A 19421-nucleotide genomic window follows, 5' to 3' on the forward strand; every position below is an offset into this window, starting at 1 on the left:
GAGAGGAGACTGGAGCAGCAGACAGCAGCACTCACTCTCCACGCCACTGTGCCTTCCACCCACAAACAGGTGAGTGTAACCTACTCAGGTAACACCTCACCTCCTCTCATCTGTTCTTTCTCGCAGAGAAATTAAACATATTTTTATGAAAATATATGATCATTATTTTGTCATAGGAACTAGAGTATTTCCCCATCACAAGTATTTAAAATTGGATATACTAGACATTTATACATGAAAAACAATGCAAAAATAACATGTTTGAAATGAACATAGCCAGATAGTTGGTATCCCATTGGAAGTATCTTAGAATAAAACAAGTTTTACATCTTCATTTAGCAACACTAAAGAATGAGGTATCTGAATGTTTTCATCACAGACTTTTACTGTATGCAATAAACTGTATTCACAACTAGCATGTTACAAGAGTACCACTGTGTCAATAAAAAGTACTGCAATTGAACAGAGTTACATTACCATGAGAAACCAAATATCACAACTTTCAGGGTCCACAGTTTTATTTTTCCTTCAAACGTTATCATGGCATGTTTTATGTGATAGGTTATATTCAAGTAAGGTCTTGTCTTTAGGTTGATTTACATTTCAGAAGCCCCCTATAGGTAGATATATATTAAGCAAATGGCTAGAGAAAACAAAAGAATTTAATAGAATTTAAGATGTAGGATGCGGTTTCTAAAATGGATTTTCAAATACAACGTAACACACTTCATTTCATTTAGTTGTAAACAAAATGCAAAATCTGAAGTCATAAAAAATATTTTATTGGAAATTGTACATAAGTGAGTGGGGCTGTAGATACTTTTTATTTCAAGATACTGATAAATGCATAAATTGAAGGCTGTATCTGGAACTAGGGTACTATGGTTTTCATACGAGTTGTTATATTTAGCAAAAGGCCAATTAAACTGATTTAAGATTAACCTCCCAGTTCTGTGCAATAGTTACCATGTTTATATTAATTAGATTCACATGTCTATGACTGTGGCTAGGTTTGGAACGAGGAAACAGTGATAAACTATCATCAAGTTAAAGCTATTCCAAGTATGGCAAGTTCTTTTCGCTTTCTGCCAGATGCTTATACTTCCTTAACTTTAATGTCTTAGAGAATACAGGAAAAACCAGTGTTCAATGACAATAGCACTAAACCTGAATTAGAAAGCTAAACAATCCATGTTTTATTGTTTACAATTCTGCTAGTAAACATTACAATAAATTGATGCTTTGAAAAATAAGCAAACTAACAAATAAAAACTGCAAAAATGGATAAAACATAACTCAGAAACAATAATTTAGTAAAAACATGTCAAAAACATCGGCAAAGGTTCATACAAATTCTTTATTTAATAACAACTTTCCTATTTAACCACACCAAGTACCAGCAGGTGCATTAAGAGGATAACCATTAAGAAAATCCTGTTGCAGCAATAGTTGATTAAGTTGATCTCTGACTTGCATACATATAACTATTTGTTTCACAATTCTCAAATAATACATATTTAGGCAGCTTGCACTATGTAATAAAAAATTTAAACTCATTACATGCCAATAGTAGAGAATTCAATAATTATGTGTTAGAATTCACTGAACTATAAGTGAAAATAGACTTACCAGTAACACTGCATAATGAATAATTCAACCACATTTTCATGGCATTTAACAGCAGAGACCAAAACGTTAAGTCTGGAAATGTTTGGTAGCTTACACTGCGATAAAATCTAATAAGTCCTGGAAAAATTCATATTTCATGTAAAACTCAAATTATGGTTATGCATGAATGTGTCTGTCATGAAAATGTGGTAGTTCTTGGCATAATCTGTATTTCCATGGGAGGACAGGCGAGACTAAGAGGAGCAAGAATGTTTAGTGAGACTCTCCGTTCAGGGACGAGGCTTCCCCTCGAGGCGAGGAGGACCTGGACACGCCCCGCTCCGTGTTGTCAGAGCTGCAGCTGCTCTGGCTGTGCTGATCCCCAGCAGCAGCACTGGAGGCGGGCGCTGACTTAGCTTTCTCCTTAAAGTCTGTAATAATGACTGTTAGATCTCCAACAGTGACTTCCAAATGCTGGGCGCTACTCCGATCCACATTTTTTAATCTTGGTCTAAACACAAAAAAAAGATGAGATTTTAGGCAAGCTTTTCTCAGTATCAAATTTCTGAGTACATAATAAATAACCAAACAAAAGTAATAAAAGTATCACAAAATATTTTAATACACATTAACATTAACCAAACAAAATCACTCATGAACTTTCAACCTAACAGATGGCTGACAGCCTGGATGTAATGGTTTAACCACGCTTTAAAATCATACTCAAGTTTGCAGGTAGCTTAATAATTTTATTCCAACAGATGTTTTAGGGCAACAAAGACATGACTGTACCACAAAGGCAGTTGATAAACGCTAAGGCAGGAGGCTGGAGGGATGGCTCAGTGGTAAGAGAACCCGGGATTGATTCCTAGCACCCATGTGTCAGTTCACAATGTCCTTAACTCCAGTCCAAGGGGATGCGAAATTCTCTTCTGACCTTTGTAGGCACCAGGCATGCACACAGTGCACATACATACATGCAGGCTTAGCACTCGTACACATAAAGCAATGAAATAAATAAATCTTTAAAATAATAAAATAAAATAAAGCTAAGGCTAGGCTAACCTCTCACTCCACTGCTGTACACTGACGGTTATGACAAGATCCACAACCATGATCATTGGTCAAAGGTCATGCAACTATCCACTCATGATTCTGAATAGCACTTTCCTGAATCTCAAGTACCTCTTTTTTTTTTCTTTATAAAGGAAAAAGAATAGACATAAATGTCTTCTAAATATCTACTAAACAAGGAAAGCCTCTTCACATTTAAGCTTATATTTTGACCTTTTCTGATTTCCAAGATAACTTTCAAGATCAGAAAAATTTTGTGATATTTTATATTGAGATAAAATAGTTTACTTTCACTTTGCGTATAGAAATATGATCAAAGTTTAAATAGAATATTAAATGGTTATTTTTATTCTTTCAAACACCATAAAACATGTTCTTACCTGGTTTTTTTGTGACAGTTCTTTTTGCTAGTTGCTTCCTTTTCACTTTTTTCTTTTTCTACTTTGTCTTTCTTTTCTTTCTTTGACTGGGTAGGGGGCACAAACTGCTGAGTAACCTGCTGTGCGACCAGCTGGGAGACAGGTCGAGGTTTCCTGTATGCACAGTAAAGAGAAAGGCTTTTATTATAACTTAAAGATACACATTTTTATAAAAAGAATAGCATGTTATGAGAATATATTTTATGAAGATTTCAAGTATAAAATTTCTCATCTGTAAAATATAGATTTTCATGCCTGCTCAACAAAATAGAGCAAACAATCATAACAGTTAAAATTTTAAGTCCAAGATGTAAACTATATATAAAGGAACACATGACATTATTTAAAATGTATGTCTATGGAAATAAGAAGGCACATATGATAATAAACATGAATCTTAGACATTTAACACAAAAGTTCATACTCTAGTTTCTGCTGTTATCAGTGCTGAGGCTGAAGCACATGGCCTCACACATGCCAGGTATAAGCTAAGGCACTCCCAGGCCCCAAGAAGGTGTTTTAGCCTGTTCTTCCTCCTGAGCACAAGAGGTAAGTCTCCATAGTAAAATCTGCTTGTTCCTTCTCTAGGCTCTTTAATTCAGTCACTGACTGTATGTGTACTCTCAAACTCATTACTGAAATCACTGAGATCCTCTGTCTCTGCTTACAATCTCCCTATGCATTTCTGATGCTGGAATATGCTCAACTCTGAGATTTTCTGACTTCCACATTTTAAAGGTACTTATTAAAAACCTACTGCAGGACTTATTTCAGGGTACATGCCTGGCTTTTCCTTTGGATCTAGAATGAGCAAGTACCCTATCAACCCGGATCAAAAACCCCCCCAACTTTGACAGAGTTTGGGCAACTGAGACAAGATTCAGAGAACACAATCTCTAAGTTCCTCAAAAAGAAAGAAAGGTAAAGGAGGAGGAGGAAGACAGGAAGTGAAGAAATATGGGCAAAACAAAATCATACTTTAACCTGTGGTTTATAAATGATGGTATCTTTATTGACTAGAAAATTTTATTTTAAAAAAAACCCATTGACTAGAAAATCCTATTAAAAAAAAAAACCAAAGAGCTTGGAATGTATAGCATTAATCAAGATTACACAATTGTGTATGGGGGGGGAGATTACACAATTGTGGGGGGGGAGCGGGATGCAATGCTGAGAACACTAGACATCCTCCTGTGACTTCAGAAAGAAAAAACAAAAAACAAACAAGCTTTCCTTCATTTGTAGATCCCAGCCCATGGTGTATGTGCATGTATGTGAGCACAGTATAACACGCAAAAAGGAAATAAAATTCCTGACTACATGTAGCCAATATTCCGTGGGTGAGTGCTATGGTCTGAATGTTGTGTCTCCTCAGATTTTTGTACTGAGACATAATCCCAAATATGACTAGAACTAGTCAGGAAATCCCTGAAGCTGACTAGATCCACTAGTTCTTTTGAGTTGTTTACCTTCCTGTTTAAGGAGCTTCCCTACAGGACAGACTGTTTCAATCTCAGAGGAAACTGTTAGACAAGAGACCTAGAGACCTTTCTAAAAAGAAGCTTCAAGAAACATAAGACATGTAGGGAATCCTGAGACTGTTACAGTAGAAAGTTCCAGACTGCTGAGAGCATCAGCGGAATGAAGAATGCTGCACAGATGGCACCCGGAAGGAAGTTCAGGAGTCTTGGTTATCTGTGAGAAACAGGGCACTGGGGAAACAAACTTAAGGAAGATACCAGCCTAAAGCAAAAAGGTTCTACCAGACAAGAAAGTGATTGTTAGCTCCTTGAATAGACCAGGAAGAAAGGCATTCTTTTTAAAAATGCCACAGAAAAATAAACTGAGGAAGAGAAAATAAACAAATAAGTAAAAATGTCCAAAATAAAGAAGCAGCAATGGACTTCAGACTGTCTGGAGAGTAAAATCAAGGTGTGCCCTCATCACTTCTAACCAAAGATACTCTTTTTAAGCAAGAAATAAAATTCCTGACTACATGTAGCCAATATTCCGTGGGTGAGTGCTATGGTCTGAATGTTGTGTCTCCTCAGATTTTTGTACTGAGACATAATCCCAAACATGACTAGAACTAGTATGTGAGGTGATGATTAGGCCCCAAGGACAGAGCCCAGATGAAGGCTCCAGGGAGCCATGACGGCCCTTTCACCACCACAGAAAGTCGCAGCACACAAAAAAGGAACCCTCACCAGACATCCCTCACTGCCAGCACCTTGACTTGTAGTTCCCAAATGTCAAAGGTGGAGGAAACAAATTTATTATGTGTAAGGTTCCCACTGTACAGTATTTCTATGATATTTTATAACAGCAATGAAAACAGATTAAAAGAGCGGAATCCAAGACAAAATAAAAACAAAAAAATACAGACTCTTAAATCTAGGTACGTGCTTGTACAAAGTTTAAGAAACACACTGAGTGTTAGGAAAGAAGGGATAGTGTTGATTTCATGTTTCCCCATCTAAGCTAGAAACAGCACTAGTAAAGGGAAGCATGGGTGTGAGCCCCACGGTGTAGCTACTACATTACTACTGGACACCAAGAATAAACGCTGAGGAGTGAACAATAACTTAGGGTTTTTACTGACGCATAATAATGTACATTGATACAGTGTGACATCTAGATAGCTGATATAATGCATATTATCAAATCAGTGTGACCTGCATATCATCTTCTGACATACATCCTTAAGAAATGGCGTACTGCCTCTAAGCTTACTGGCCAGGATCAACTCTACTTGATACGTAAGGGTAAAGATACAATGTGAAAGTAAGGGAAATAATTATTTCTTTATCTTTCTCAGTTATACCCAAATATGGAAAGAAAAAGCTGAAAGGTATGGCATGGCTGGAATATGTTTGATCAGGTTAATGTCTAATAAATAGTGAGTCATTTCAAACTCTCTAAAACAGAAAATGTAGCTAAGAAACGGTCATTACAGGGCTTTATAAAGCTCTGGGTCTCTCCATTAAATTACAGCTTTGTCACATTCATATACTATGTTTTGTATTGTCATTACTTTTACCTCAAAATTTAACACAAATGAATATACAAAAATACTATTGCAATAAATTTAAAGAGGAAATCCTGGGGCTGGGGAGATGATTCAGCTCTTGCAGAGGACCCAGGCTCAGTTCCTAGCACACACATGGTAGTGCAAAGCTACTGTACCCCCAGGTCCTGGGGTCCTCTTCTGGACTCCTTAGATAACTTAGATCGCGCGCGCGCGCGCACACACACACACACACACACACACACACACACACACACACACACGCGCGTGCGCGCGCGCATACATGCATGCATGGTATGCATACATACACAAAAAAACATACACATCAAGTAAAAATCAATCTCTAAAGAGTGGAAATCCTGACATTTCCAGCCATTAGCAATTCAAGTGTCTTATTATTGTCACTCTAAATATTACATTAATGTCAACTGTATTTGGTGTTACCTTTAGAGAAAAATAAGGCTACCTAGTTCTCCTAGGTGAAGGAACTCTGGTCAGCCTGAGCATGGCAAACATGGCTCTGGCAGGCTTTGTCCTTCTCTCCCATGCCCTCCGCCGTGCTAAAAAAAAACATTAGATTTCATTCCTGAAGCCAGCCACCAAGGTCCAGTCCCTGATTTTGCCACTTCCTCCTCCTGAGGCTGACGACCAAGATTCAGGAATCAAAAGCTCCCTTTGGCTCACCTAATTAACACGCCCAATAAAAATTCAACACCCAAACCTAACAGTGTTATAAACTGCCATGCTCCTGTGTGCGTGTCTGTCTCTTCCTCTATCCTGTCTTTGTCTCTTATTCCTGCCCACTGTCCTCCTGGGGTCAATCAGTCTCCTTTGTGCTGAGAACTGGGTCTCGGGGTCCTGAACCGATCCTTTCCCTTTCACTAGGTACATCAGTGATCACAGTGCACACTGAACATTCTCAAGAATCCAACCGTTATGCTGTACTGAGGAACTTTGTGACAGGCTAACTCCCGTCAGCTAGATGACACTGTTTCACAATGTCACACTCCCCCTTTCATGCACCAGGAAAACAATGCTAACTGTTCAACTCACAAATCTTACAAGATAGTTTCTACTCTTTTTTATTCTTTTAAGTCTTATTTATTCTCTTCCTAGAACATCCCTATAATAATTATTCCTTGTGGGGGCAGGTGATGACATGCAGGTTAATCACTGTAAAAGCATCTATTAGTAAGGTATAATTTACATCATAAATCCATAAAATTGAATTAGATCCTCCCTTTTAAATGAACTATCAATCTAGAATATTCCTAAAGTACTACACTCTCATTGGGAAGAATAAAATACTTGAGAATATTGCAGTCCAGGAGGCAAAACCAACAGAGAACTAGTTGAATTTGTCAGGGGAGAAATAGACTGTATCAGGCTGTTAATGAATAATAGTAGATCTCTACTACAGTCCAGCAATCCAGAAGTGGAACAATGCACTCTAATGTATCCCTGGATAAACAGGGATAAGGAGCTTCCAATCATATAAGAAAAGAACTGGTAGGTCTAGGTGGACAAGTATGGCCTTCTCTAAAGAGAACCAATACACTTGATTTTAGGCATGTGAAATGCCATGGCTGGAATGTGAAATGTCTCCCACTGGCTCATCATGGGTTTGGACAACTGGTCTCTGGCTGGCAGTGTTGTTTTGGGAGACAATGGCACCTTTAAACAGAAGTGGACTGGACCACTGCGGAAGGCCTTCAGGGTGACACTGGTTTCTGGTTCTGGCAGTTCTGCTCCCTGATCTGCCAGATGTGAAGAACAGTCCAAGCTATGGTACATCCCATGTGGTGATGGACTGTACTATGAAGCCATGGGCCATGTAAACCTCTTCTTTAAGTTACTGTCAGCTATTTTATCATGGAGCTTGCCAGTTTTATAAACGAGTGAAGCTGGCCATAGGCAAGCAGAATTGTAGAACCAGTGCTCTGAGAAGCAATTATAACTATCAGCTCTGTATGCTGTGTCTTTTATTTTTAGTCATCAATATATTTTCTGTAGTATTCCTTGCCTTCAAAAATGCTATTCCTTAAAAAAGACACATGGCTTTTCAAAGTGCTGAGAAAAAGTGACAGTTGACCGCTCAACCCTAATCAGGACATTGATCGCATCCCATGCAAGGCTCAGGGAAGAGTTCAGACAAGGGAGTAGAAAGAATGGACGAGCAGAAGACAAGGAGAAGGGCTGAGATGTGCTATGTCCTAGGCACGATACAGCCATCGCAATTGTGATCCCAGAGCAGCCGTGGGAACCTCCACTAGATCTGTACGAGACTGGGCCTCTTAACAGTCAGTCATGGATGGGGAGGGGCTCACGGAGCCCTACCCATCACTGCTGAACTACTGATTACCAATGGCTCCTGTGGGATACCGAGTCATTGCCTTCCATAGTTTACCCATCAGAAAGCTCACCAGACTCCAACAGAGTCCAAACCCAGAAGGCCCTGGTTAAACTCACTGTGTCACAAAACAAACAAACAAACAAAAGTATGAATGTAGGAAAGGGGTTTGTAGGGAGAAGTCGGGGTTAAACAGTGTACGAGGAACCTAAGAAGATACAGGGTGAGAGTCACCAGATTGCATTAATATGTAAGAAACTGTCATATAATAAAATTCATTCTTAAAAGGTTTCTGAGTAGTTTTATTTCTTTCTTCTTTTATCGTAGGCTTTTCTAAATGTATATTATATAATACTCCATTGTTTTATTCCTGTTATAAATGATAATGATTACATTTCATTTGAAGACTATAACTTTACCCCAAAATTTCTAGGACTGATTCAACTTTAAATGAAAAGGAGAGAGGGGGGGGGAACAAATTTATTAACTGAAGTGAAATTCTCTACTGCTCTTCAGATGCTGAATGAGCTTTACAACTCCACTGACAGCAGTGGGGGCAGTTTCTGATAGTTCTTTAGGATGTCTGGAGAGGTACAACTCCACCATGAATGCATTGTCTGTCCAGTGACCCTAAGAAAGTGTGAGCTCTCTTTTACTTGATGAGAGCAAACTGCTGAATGAGAGAGTAGGGTCTTTTAGTGGTGGAAACAGTTTACTCAGGAAGTAAAGGGATGTCATTATGAAATAAACGTTTTCTTTTACTTAGAATGGGGCTCCATGTATCCCAGGATGGTCTAAAATTTACTATGTAGTTAAGGATGACCTGGAACGTCCCATTCTCCTGAGTGCTAGGATTATAGGCATGTACCACCATGCCAAGTTCATGTAGTACTGGAGATCAAACTAGGGCTTTGTGCATACTACACACTTTACATTTGAGCTACATCCCTATCCCTAAAATACATTTTTAAAGATCTGTATGTTCATGTGTATGAATGAAGGCATGTGTATAATAATACAGAGCAGGTCTGCTGATTTACCATAATATAAAAAGGGAGTTGCAATGGTTAGTTTTTGTCAATTTGAGACAAATTAGAGTCATCAAAGAGGAGGGAAGCTTAACTGGGGGAACTGCTTCCACCAGACTGACTGATGACTAGGAGGCATTTTCTTGATTGCCTGATGTAGGAGGGCCCAGCCCATGGGGGCAGTGCCATCCCTAGGCAAATGGGCCTGGCCTGCATAAGAAAACTAGCTGAGCAAGCCAGGGAAATAAACAAGTAAGCAGCATTCCTCTGCAGTTTCTGCTTCAAGCTTCTGCCCTGAGCTTCTGCTCTGGCTTCTCTTGATAGACTGCAGCTTGTAAGATACTCTTTCCTTCCCAAGTTGCTTTTGGGAATTAGAAAGTAAAGTGTGAGAGGCACTCACAAAAGGGGGTAGGATGGGGATGCTGATGACCACAAGGAAGCCATGGGTTTAGCATCTATAACCAGCACTGGATCAATATTGGGAGGCTGCCACAGGAAGATCCCGAGTTCCAGGTCAGCCAGGGTTACAGAGTAAGAACTTGTCTCCAAACAAGAGATAAGAGTATGTTTTTAAAGAAAAAATACATTTCACAAAAGCAATCGACAGGTATTTAAAGTGTGAAACGTGAGAAAACAAACGGATTATCAGAGAATGGGAGGGGACAAACAGAAAGAAGGCAGTAGAAGTGGGCCACTCTAACTGTAGAGATGTGTGCTGAGATGCACACACTTGGAGTCTGATGCTTGATGTTTATTTTATTTGCAAGTTCTTTATAATAAAGTTTTAAAAATTTTTAAAAAGAAACGCATTGTTCACTTAAGATTTCATGAGTGTGAGAAAAATAGGATACTGTCATTTGAAGACTTGCAGTCCAAGAGTTCCCTGCCACGGTCTATTTCAGCATTATCATCGCAGGTGTGGTCTCAATCTCTGCCATCAACCTCTTGACTCATCTAATAACTGTGGAACACCTTCATTGTCCATTTCCTTCTCTTTATCTCTATGGAAAGGCAACACTCTGACTTTCATCATATTCAAGAAACCTAAAGGATAGAGAGAACAGAGACTACAAAAATGATGACACTAGCCAGTCATGGGAGCACCCGTCTCTTCTCCCAGAGGAAGAAGGATCTCTGTGAGTTCAAGGCCAGCCTCGGCTACACAGTTCCAACATGGCCAGGCTAAAAAGTCCTTGTCTCTTCCCAACTCCTGTCCAAACAAGAGTTGATTCGCCTTCTTTAGTCTTCTTTTATAGTCCCTTGAAATTGATATAACAGCACTGAGTTATTTTACAACTACATAATCCTGCTTGGTTAATTTGCACTGTCTTAGTGTCTTTTGTTTTTTGGTTTTTTTTTTTTTTGTTTTTGTTTTTTTTTTTTTTGGTTTTTCGAGACAGGGTTTCTCTGCATAGTTTTGCACCTTTCCTGGAACTCACTTTGTAGACCAGGATGGCCTCAAACTCACAGAGATCCGCCTGCCTCTGCCTCCCAAGGGCTGGGATTAAAGGTGTGCGACACCACCGCCCGGCTGTGTCTTTGTATTTTTTAACCACTTTTTTTTTTTTTTAACCAGTTTTAAGGATATAGCTGAGGCCGGGCGGTGGCGTCGCACACCTTTATTCCCAACACTTAGGAGGCAGAGGCAGGCAGATCTCTGTGAGTTCCAGGCCAGCCAGTGCTACACAGAAAAATTCTGTCTCGAAAAACCAAAATCAAAACCAAATGAACAAAAAGGATGTAGTCGGAAAAAAATGATAAATAAATATGAAATTATTTCTAGGAAAATAAAATAGCAAACTAGTCTAAGACATAGGGAAATCCCCATGTTGTACAGAATCAGACAGTAAGAGTCCAAAAGACACACCGTGATGTTTTTAAAGCAAGTGTTCTCCTCTGCAGACCTTAAGGAAAGCGTAAAACATAAAACAGCAGTCCTTAAACGGAACAGTTGAAAAGAACTCAAACTGTTGGAAAGGACAACTAGACCCAATTTAAGGACAAAACAAGCATCAGTGCATCTGTGTGCCAGAACCACACTCATTCTTGGGAACGCCAGCCTATCAGGAGGATCATTTTACTTAGCTCAGTGGTGAAGGTTTATAAATGGCACAGAGCAGAAGTTTAGTGAATATTACTGGAAATTTCTAGCTTCCCTACTTGTCTTGTTTTATCCAGTAATTTAAATTTTTCTGGTATAAGAAAACTGCTCAGTAAGAAAGAAAAAAAGTTTCCAGGACTACCAAAAAAAACTATCTTGAATAAGAATTCATCCCTAGGGTTAGAGATTTAGCTCAGTGTGAGAGCACTTGCTTAGAGGCAAGGGTAAGACCCTGGGTCCCATCTTCAGCACAGAAGAGGGAGTGGAGAATTCACTGTTAAGCACATGCGCACACGCATGCACACACAAGCGCGCGCGCACACACACACACAAATACACAATTAAATGTAAAAATTCAATCTCTTTTTTTTTTTCCTGAAAACTGAACCCAGGGCTTTGTGAATGATGGGAAACACTGCACTGAGCTACACCCGGACACTAATAAAATTGTTAACATTTCTGAGGCATTAGGCAGTTATTTCTCTCAATGTAACTCTCAATTTTCAACTTTTGTTTGCCTACTTTGATTTATTCTAGCAGTCCCTAGGACTGAACTTATAGCCTATGTACCCTAGCCAAATGCTGGACCCCAAAATTTCAGCTACTCTCCTCTCAGTTAACTACATTATTTTAGATTTTAATTCTACCCCAAAAATTATACATACTAAAACTGTGAACTATGCCAAAAGCAAAGCACACCCTTCAGCCTTTATCACATTTGCTCTCTGTGAATCAGGACACTATAGTAGTTCTTCACTGTCCGTGGTTAAGTCCAAGCAAATCTCAAAAATGTTACGTGAAAAATTTCAGAAACAAAGTATTGTGAGGCCATATTCATATTACTTTTATTTCACCATATAAAAACTGATCTATTTTATTATTACTGATACTCTCTTATTGTGCCTAATTATAAATTAAACTTTGTAAGAGTGGCACTCTCTGTGTGCACATACATGTACACACACACACACACACACACACACACACACACACACACACACACACTACAGAGAGGGTTTGGTACTAACTAGATATCAGGTATCCAGTGGGAGGGAACCCTGGGTGTATCTGTTATGGACAAAGAGAATGACTGTAGTTATTAACACGCTTTTACCATAACTACAATAACTGACATTCTTTTTTTTTTTTAAGACATATTTATTTTACTTTATGTGTGTGAATGTTTAGACTGCATGCATGTTTGTAAACCAAGCACATGCCTGTTGGATTCCCTGGAAATGGGGTTATGGATGGTTGTGAGCCACTATGTATGGGGTAGGTATTGGGGATTGAACCTTGGTATTCTGCAAATGTAACAAGTGCTCTTAAGCAATCTCTCCAGGCCCCGACTCACATTCTTTTCCTCCTCCTGGCCTCTCCAGTAAACAGCTTACTTATCTCTGTCTTTCACTCCTCTTTCCATGCAGACACATTCAAAGAGCAATTTCATGTAAGTTTGTAGCTTCAAACACCATCAACAAATATTCCATGGTGGTACTACATCCTCTTTTTCTGGCACTCTGGATGAGTGTATATGTGTACCCGTCTACTGGGTGCATCTTCTCAGACTGTGCTTGATCATAACCTGATGTTATAATTGGTCCTTACAATTTGCTATCCAGGAAAATATCTCCTCCGCCCCCAAAAACTCTTGGCCATGGGAGTGGGGTGGGGAGGGAGACAGGCAATTTTATACTACTTCTACTCTGTGACCAACTGCAGGAAAAGTAATTGTTGGGACCTATCACTACATCATCAAGCAGGCCTCTCTTCTGAGATGCTTGGTTTGTTCTTGTTTGTTTGTTTGTTTGCAGCCCAGGGGATTAAACTCAGGCCCTTTGCCTGTCAGACAAGTGCTCTGCCACTGAGACATAGCCCAAACAAGTTAACTTTCTGTAGGATAAACCAACAGGAGTATGACATTATTATCTTACCCCCAAATTCTTTAACTAGTTGGTATGACATACATCCTCTTTCAGATTCCTCTCGTGTAGTACTTTTCCTATAAGCTACTAGTCATTCCTTAAAGAGTGCCTTATTTCAGTTTTGACAGCCTTTCCTATAGAAGTACTTGTCAGTAACAACTGCAGCTTCATTTGATTTAGAATCACGCAGGAGTCTCACGTCTAAGCATGTCTGAGGGTGTTTCCAGAGAGGTCTAACAGAAGGAGAGACCTGCCAACGGCCTGGGGTCCCAAGCTGAACCAAAGGGAACAAGAGAGAAAGCACACTGTGCACCAGCATTCATCTCTCTCCTCGGCTGCAGATGCAGTGACCAGACACCATGCTCCCACCACAACCAGAACCACACTCACCAAACTTCCTGCCCTCGTGGACATCCTCCCAAGCTGAGAACCAAAGTATTTCCTTCCTCAAGTTACTTCAACTGTTTTCTTACAAGAAACTAATACATTTGTGTACTTTGCTATAAAATGAAATGTCACACTTAAATTGTGTTAAATTTTACGTAATTCTGGCTAATAAATACATAAGAAAATAAACAATCAAGACAGGTATGATGGCACATGCCTGTAACGCCAGCACACAATGTTCTGAGCTACTCATTATGAGTCTGATTTCCATCTAGTTTACACAGGGAGATTCTGCCTCAACAGTGAGCAACCCCATTAACTAAATTCTATTTTGAAAAGACACCATGACCGAGACAACTTGTTTTTAAAAGATTTATTCATTTATCTGCATGTATACCTTTACACCAGAAGAGGGCATCAAATCCCACTATAGATGGTTATGAGCCACCATGTGGTTGCTGGGAACTGAATTCAAGACCTCTGGAAAAGCAGCCAGTGCTCTTAACATCTGAGATATCTCTCCAGTCCCTGACAACTCTTATAAAAGAACGTATTTAACTGGGGGCTTGTTTACAGTTCCATAGGGTCAGCCCATCATCATGGTGGTAAGCATGGTGCTGGCTGGGGCAGTAGCTGAGAGTTACACCCTGGTGCAGTGGTGGCAGGATGGCACAGAGGCACAAGAGGGACAGAGAAAGAGTGTGACATGAGCTTTTGAACCTCAAAGTCCATCCACAGTGACACACATCCTCCACCAAGAACACACCTCCTCCAACAAAGCCACACCTCCTAATCCTTCTCAAATAGTGCAACTCCTGGTGACTGAACGTTCAAATATATGAGCCTATGGGGGTCATTCTTATTCAAACCACCACATTAACATATAATTTTATGCATACTCACAAGCTCATTTCATTTTCAAAATACTGGTACCAAGTTGAGAGACAGACAGGCACTCAATAAAGACCTGAAGGATGAATGAAGCAGTCCTTTTATTCTGAGTCTTCTGTCATTCTCTTTTTAAAGGAAAACTGTCCTCTCAAAACATGGTCATTTAACCCCATTATATCACGATAACAAGAGTACTTGACATTTGTGTTGGTTTCTAGTTTATATTCTGCTTTAGGAAGGCTCAGTTTTATGTGTTTTCCCTATATAGAAAATTACTATGTATCTCTGTCTCTTACTATGTATCTTACTATAGATAGATAGATAGATAGATAGATAGATAGATAGATAGATAGATATACCTATATATATATCCATATCTATCTATATATGCCTATATATCCATATATACATTATATATATTATATATATATGGATATATATACACATTATATATATATAGTTTATATATATATAAACTAAAATTTGGTCCTTTACACCCAACATTCCAATATAATCACTACTTCATGTGCCCAACAAAAATCAAAACACATTCCTTGGCTAGGCACAATGTTGTATGGCTGAACTCCAGTATGTGGGAGGCAGAGGCAGGAGGATCTAGAATTTAAGGGCAGCCTGTCTTTAGCAAGACTGTCCTTAAAGAAGGAATGCCCCAACAGTGGTCAGGGAAAATATTCATCAGGCTGCTCTCAGGCCATCCCACGAAGGAATCTTCCTCTCTAACATAAACTTGGAATCTGTTTCTTTGCCAAGGTGTCACTGGAGGTTGTGGGGGGGAGCTTAGATGTTTCAAGACTCATGCCTTTTGAAATGTGCTCTCTCTCTCTCTCTCTCTCTCTCTCTCTCTCTCTCTCTCTCTCTCTCTCTCTCTCTCTCTCTCCTCTCTCTCTCTCTCTCTCTCTCTCTCTCCCACAGAGGTCTGTACTGGAACTGACCTGAAGGCACCATACAAGCTCCCAAAGGAGGAAAGCAACCAACAGGCCTACCCAGTTATAACACCTATGAACCACAATGACCAGCATGGCATGATAACTCTAAATAAGAGGCTGAAATAGTGGTATGTGTACACTGGCAGTAACCAACAGCTCTCTACTTAAGACTTACAACCTACTCAACAAGAGAAATACCACACCTGGTACTAGAAACCTAACTAACTAATAACTCAGTGATGGGGGAATGTCTATTATCTCCAGTTCCAGGGGATCCAATGCCTTCTTCTGGTTGCCATGGGCACCAGGCATGCAGATGGTGCAAAACACACACACACACACACACACACACACACACACACACACACACACACACACACACACCCATAATGTATGAGACTATGATAAACACCCCTCAATTAGACATTACCTTCATTTCTAGACCAACTTTAACCTAAATGGCTAGGATTATCTCAACATCCTCTGACTGTTATCAATTCAGAAATCTATAGTTTAGTTAAACAACTCAGAAAATACAGTGCAGAAATTAGGAAAAGAAATACGCTAAATGGGGATGTGATCTCTAATTCAAATTCATGAGCTCTACAAAGAACCAAATGAAAAGCACTCCTTCCCCAGACCTACTTTCCTGTAATACTACTATTTGGCTTAATTTGATTTTTTTTCTTAATTTACCAGAATGTGACATACTTCCATATTCAGTATGTTCCAAGGATACTATTAGAAGACTGAGATACCTGGGGTACAATGGTATAATGTCCAACAGTTTGACACTGAAGTAAGACTGCCTAGAATTTTATTTATTAGTCTATTATTTATTAGTGTGTGTGTGCATGCATGTATATGGTGTCTGGAATCAAAGCCTGGACTTTGCACATCTTGGCAAGTACTTTAACACTGAGCAACGCCCTCACCTCCTTTCATGGTGTTGAAATGTAGCCAGTGATAAGAACTACCCTAGCAAATCGAAGGACCTTTGTTTGATCCCCAACACTGGAGGAAGAGATCTAATTTCTCTTTTTAAAATGGTAACTAAAAGGAGCAAAAGTTTTACACAGCACTCAACAGAAGACCAGAAACCCTACCTGATAGAAAAGAAAATGGAGAATGGGCTTGAACTCACTGGCAAGGAAATGATTTTCTGAATAGGATGCTAAGCCACTAAGACCAACAATTAATAAACAGGACCTCATGAAACTGAAAATGGCAAAGGACATCATCATTCATACAGAACAGCACCCTATAAAATGGGAAAACATCATTATACTTTTGAGAGAGGGTTAGTTTCTAAAATATATAAATAACTAAAAAAAATGAACATCAAGAAAACAAGTAATTAAATTAAATTAAATCCAATTAAAAACAGGGTGTAGAACTAAACAGAAAGTTCTCAAAAGTTGAAAAACAAATGGCTGAGAAATGTATAAAGTAATGTTCAGCATCCTTAGCCATCAGGGAAATGCAAGTGAAAACTACATTGGAATTTCATCTGACCCCAGTCAGAATGGCCAAGATCAAGAAAACAAATGGCAGCTCATGCTGGTAAGGGTGTGAGGTTAAGGGGAACACTCATTCATTGCTTGTGGGAGTGCAAATTTGTACAGGCACTATGGGAATCAATGTGGCTGTTTCTCAGGAAGATAAAAATTAACCTACCTACCTCTAGATCCAGCTACATCACTCTGGGTATATAACCCAAAGCACACTTCATCCTACTACAGATACTTGCTCAACCATCTTCACTGCTGCGCTTAGTAACAAGAAACTGGAAACAGCATACACGTCCATCAACTGATGAATGATAATGAAAATATGGAACATTTACACAGTGCAACATTACTCAGCTGTTAAAAAATGAAATTATAAAATGTTCAGGCAAATGGATAGAGCTAGACAAACATCATCCTGAGTAAGGCAACATGGGCCTCAAAAGATAAATACTGCATGGTTTCCCTTATATGTTGATGTTAGCTTTTAAGGTTTTTATATGTGCTTATAATCCAAATAACCACAGAGGTTAGATATGTAGTAAGCAGCCAGGGAAGACAGGGTCTTACAAGAAAGAGGAAATAGCATAGTGTTATGAAGAGACAAGGGGAAAACTAGAAGGAATAGAGAGGGGGTTAGAAGAGCAGGATAAAGGAGGGAATATGTGGAGGGACAGCTAACACTAAAAGCCTTTTGAAAAACTGTATATATTCCTAAAATATATACGTATGTGAAAGGATCCTAAATGTAGCCATCATATAATGGTGGAGACAATGTCCCAACAAGACATCTGCTGCCATCACTAAAACCTCCAATGTCCAAGAATAGTTGGCCAACACAGAATGAACATGTTTGGTTTGGTTTGGTTTGGTTTGGTTTGGTTGCTGGGGGGATGTTAAGCTAACGATGGGAAAACATAATTGAAATATATTGTATGAAAATTTTTAAATAAAAAGTATGTGCATCTTGAAAATAAATACTTTATATGCTGTCTTACAATACACATTAACAAACATTAAAGAAACAATTGTTCTTAAATGTTACCCTGGGTTTTAAGGCAACTGAGTCCATGAAAAGCTTGAGCAAATGTGTCCAAACAGTACCAGAGACTGACTTAGGGATGCTTCTCCCCAAGACCTTAGTGGTCATCTTTGAACAACGTGGCAATGCTATACTCCAAAGTCCTGAATCAAGAACACGCCCAAGCTGCTTGTCTTCTCCTTACTCTAACCTGGCTTTCCCAGCTCCACAGGAGGTGTCAGGCACTGCTGCGTTCATTTTCCACTCCATTCCCCCGGTGACCAGTCCCTCTAGAACAGTGCCCAGTGAGCCTCACATCTGATGCCATCCCCACCACTGTACACCACCCCCACCTTAAAACAGCTCAAATGAACAGCTGACTAATGAAATGACAAAGGGGACTTCTAAGTCTGGGTCACTTCTGTCTTACTCATCTGGATCACTTGCTCTGGGGAGCCAGCTGCTCTGTCTAAAGGACTTACTTAGCAGCTTATGGAGATGCACACATGGCAAGGAATCAAGACAGTCCTGTCAACAAAGGCCACCTCGCAAGGAGGTGCCCCCAAGGTCAAGCCATCAGATGAGTGCAGCCTCAGTTAGCATTCTTTCCCCGATTTCGTCCCCGCCCTGTTCTTCCTCCTCTCCAGGGTTTGACTAAACTGACTAACCTGGAACTAACCATCTTCCTGTCTCAATCTCTTAAGAGACTGGGTTGTAGGCATGGACCACCATGACTGCCTCAGCAGAAATTAACTATAACCTCAAAGTAATCTAGAGCCTGAAATATCAGCTAAAAACTAAGGCAAACTTATGACTTACTGAAATTGAGAAAATAAATGTTCTAAAGCAGTTTGTTGCCAAAAAAAAAATCATAAATCTATTTACTAAAAAATTCTGAATGAGCCAGGTGGTGGTGGTGCTTTAATCCCAGCACTTGGAAGGCAAAAACAGGCAGAATTTCTGTGAGTTCGAGGACAGCATGGTTTACAAAGCGAGTTCTAGGACAGTCAGAACTGTTACACAGAGAAACCCTGCCTTGAAAAACAAAACAAAACAAAAAATCAATAAATGAGAAGGAACACAACAGAAAGAAAAAAAAAGCAGGGGGCTGGAGAGATGGCTCAGTGGTTAAGG

General features: G+C 39.5%; 1 protein-coding gene across 6 annotated transcripts in view; it reads right to left on the reverse strand.

The window, feature by feature from the left end:
• Window positions 1-761: 761 nt before the first annotated feature.
• The window catches only part of Yaf2 (YY1 associated factor 2), a 75139-nt gene continuing 56479 nt past the window's right edge, over window positions 762-19421 (reverse strand). For 5 of the 6 annotated variants that reach the window (XR_013046559.1, XM_076556644.1, XM_015993169.3 and 2 more), the window contains exons 3-4: window positions 3063-3215; window positions 762-2119 (exon numbers count right to left, since the gene is read on the reverse strand). Coding sequence is in view for 5 of the 6 variants with exons in the window: in XM_076556644.1 (XP_076412759.1) it covers window positions 1882-2119; window positions 3063-3215 (391 nt within the window). In the remaining variant the exon portion in view is untranslated. Of the gene's footprint in view, window positions 2120-3062; window positions 3216-14823; window positions 14847-19421 lie in introns of those variants that run through there. The other variant, XM_076556645.1, reaches the window with a different exon arrangement.

This window comes from Peromyscus maniculatus, chromosome 20, assembly GCF_049852395.1.
Source record: "Peromyscus maniculatus bairdii isolate BWxNUB_F1_BW_parent chromosome 20, HU_Pman_BW_mat_3.1, whole genome shotgun sequence".
NCBI classification, from domain to species: Eukaryota; Metazoa; Chordata; class Mammalia; order Rodentia; family Cricetidae; genus Peromyscus; species Peromyscus maniculatus.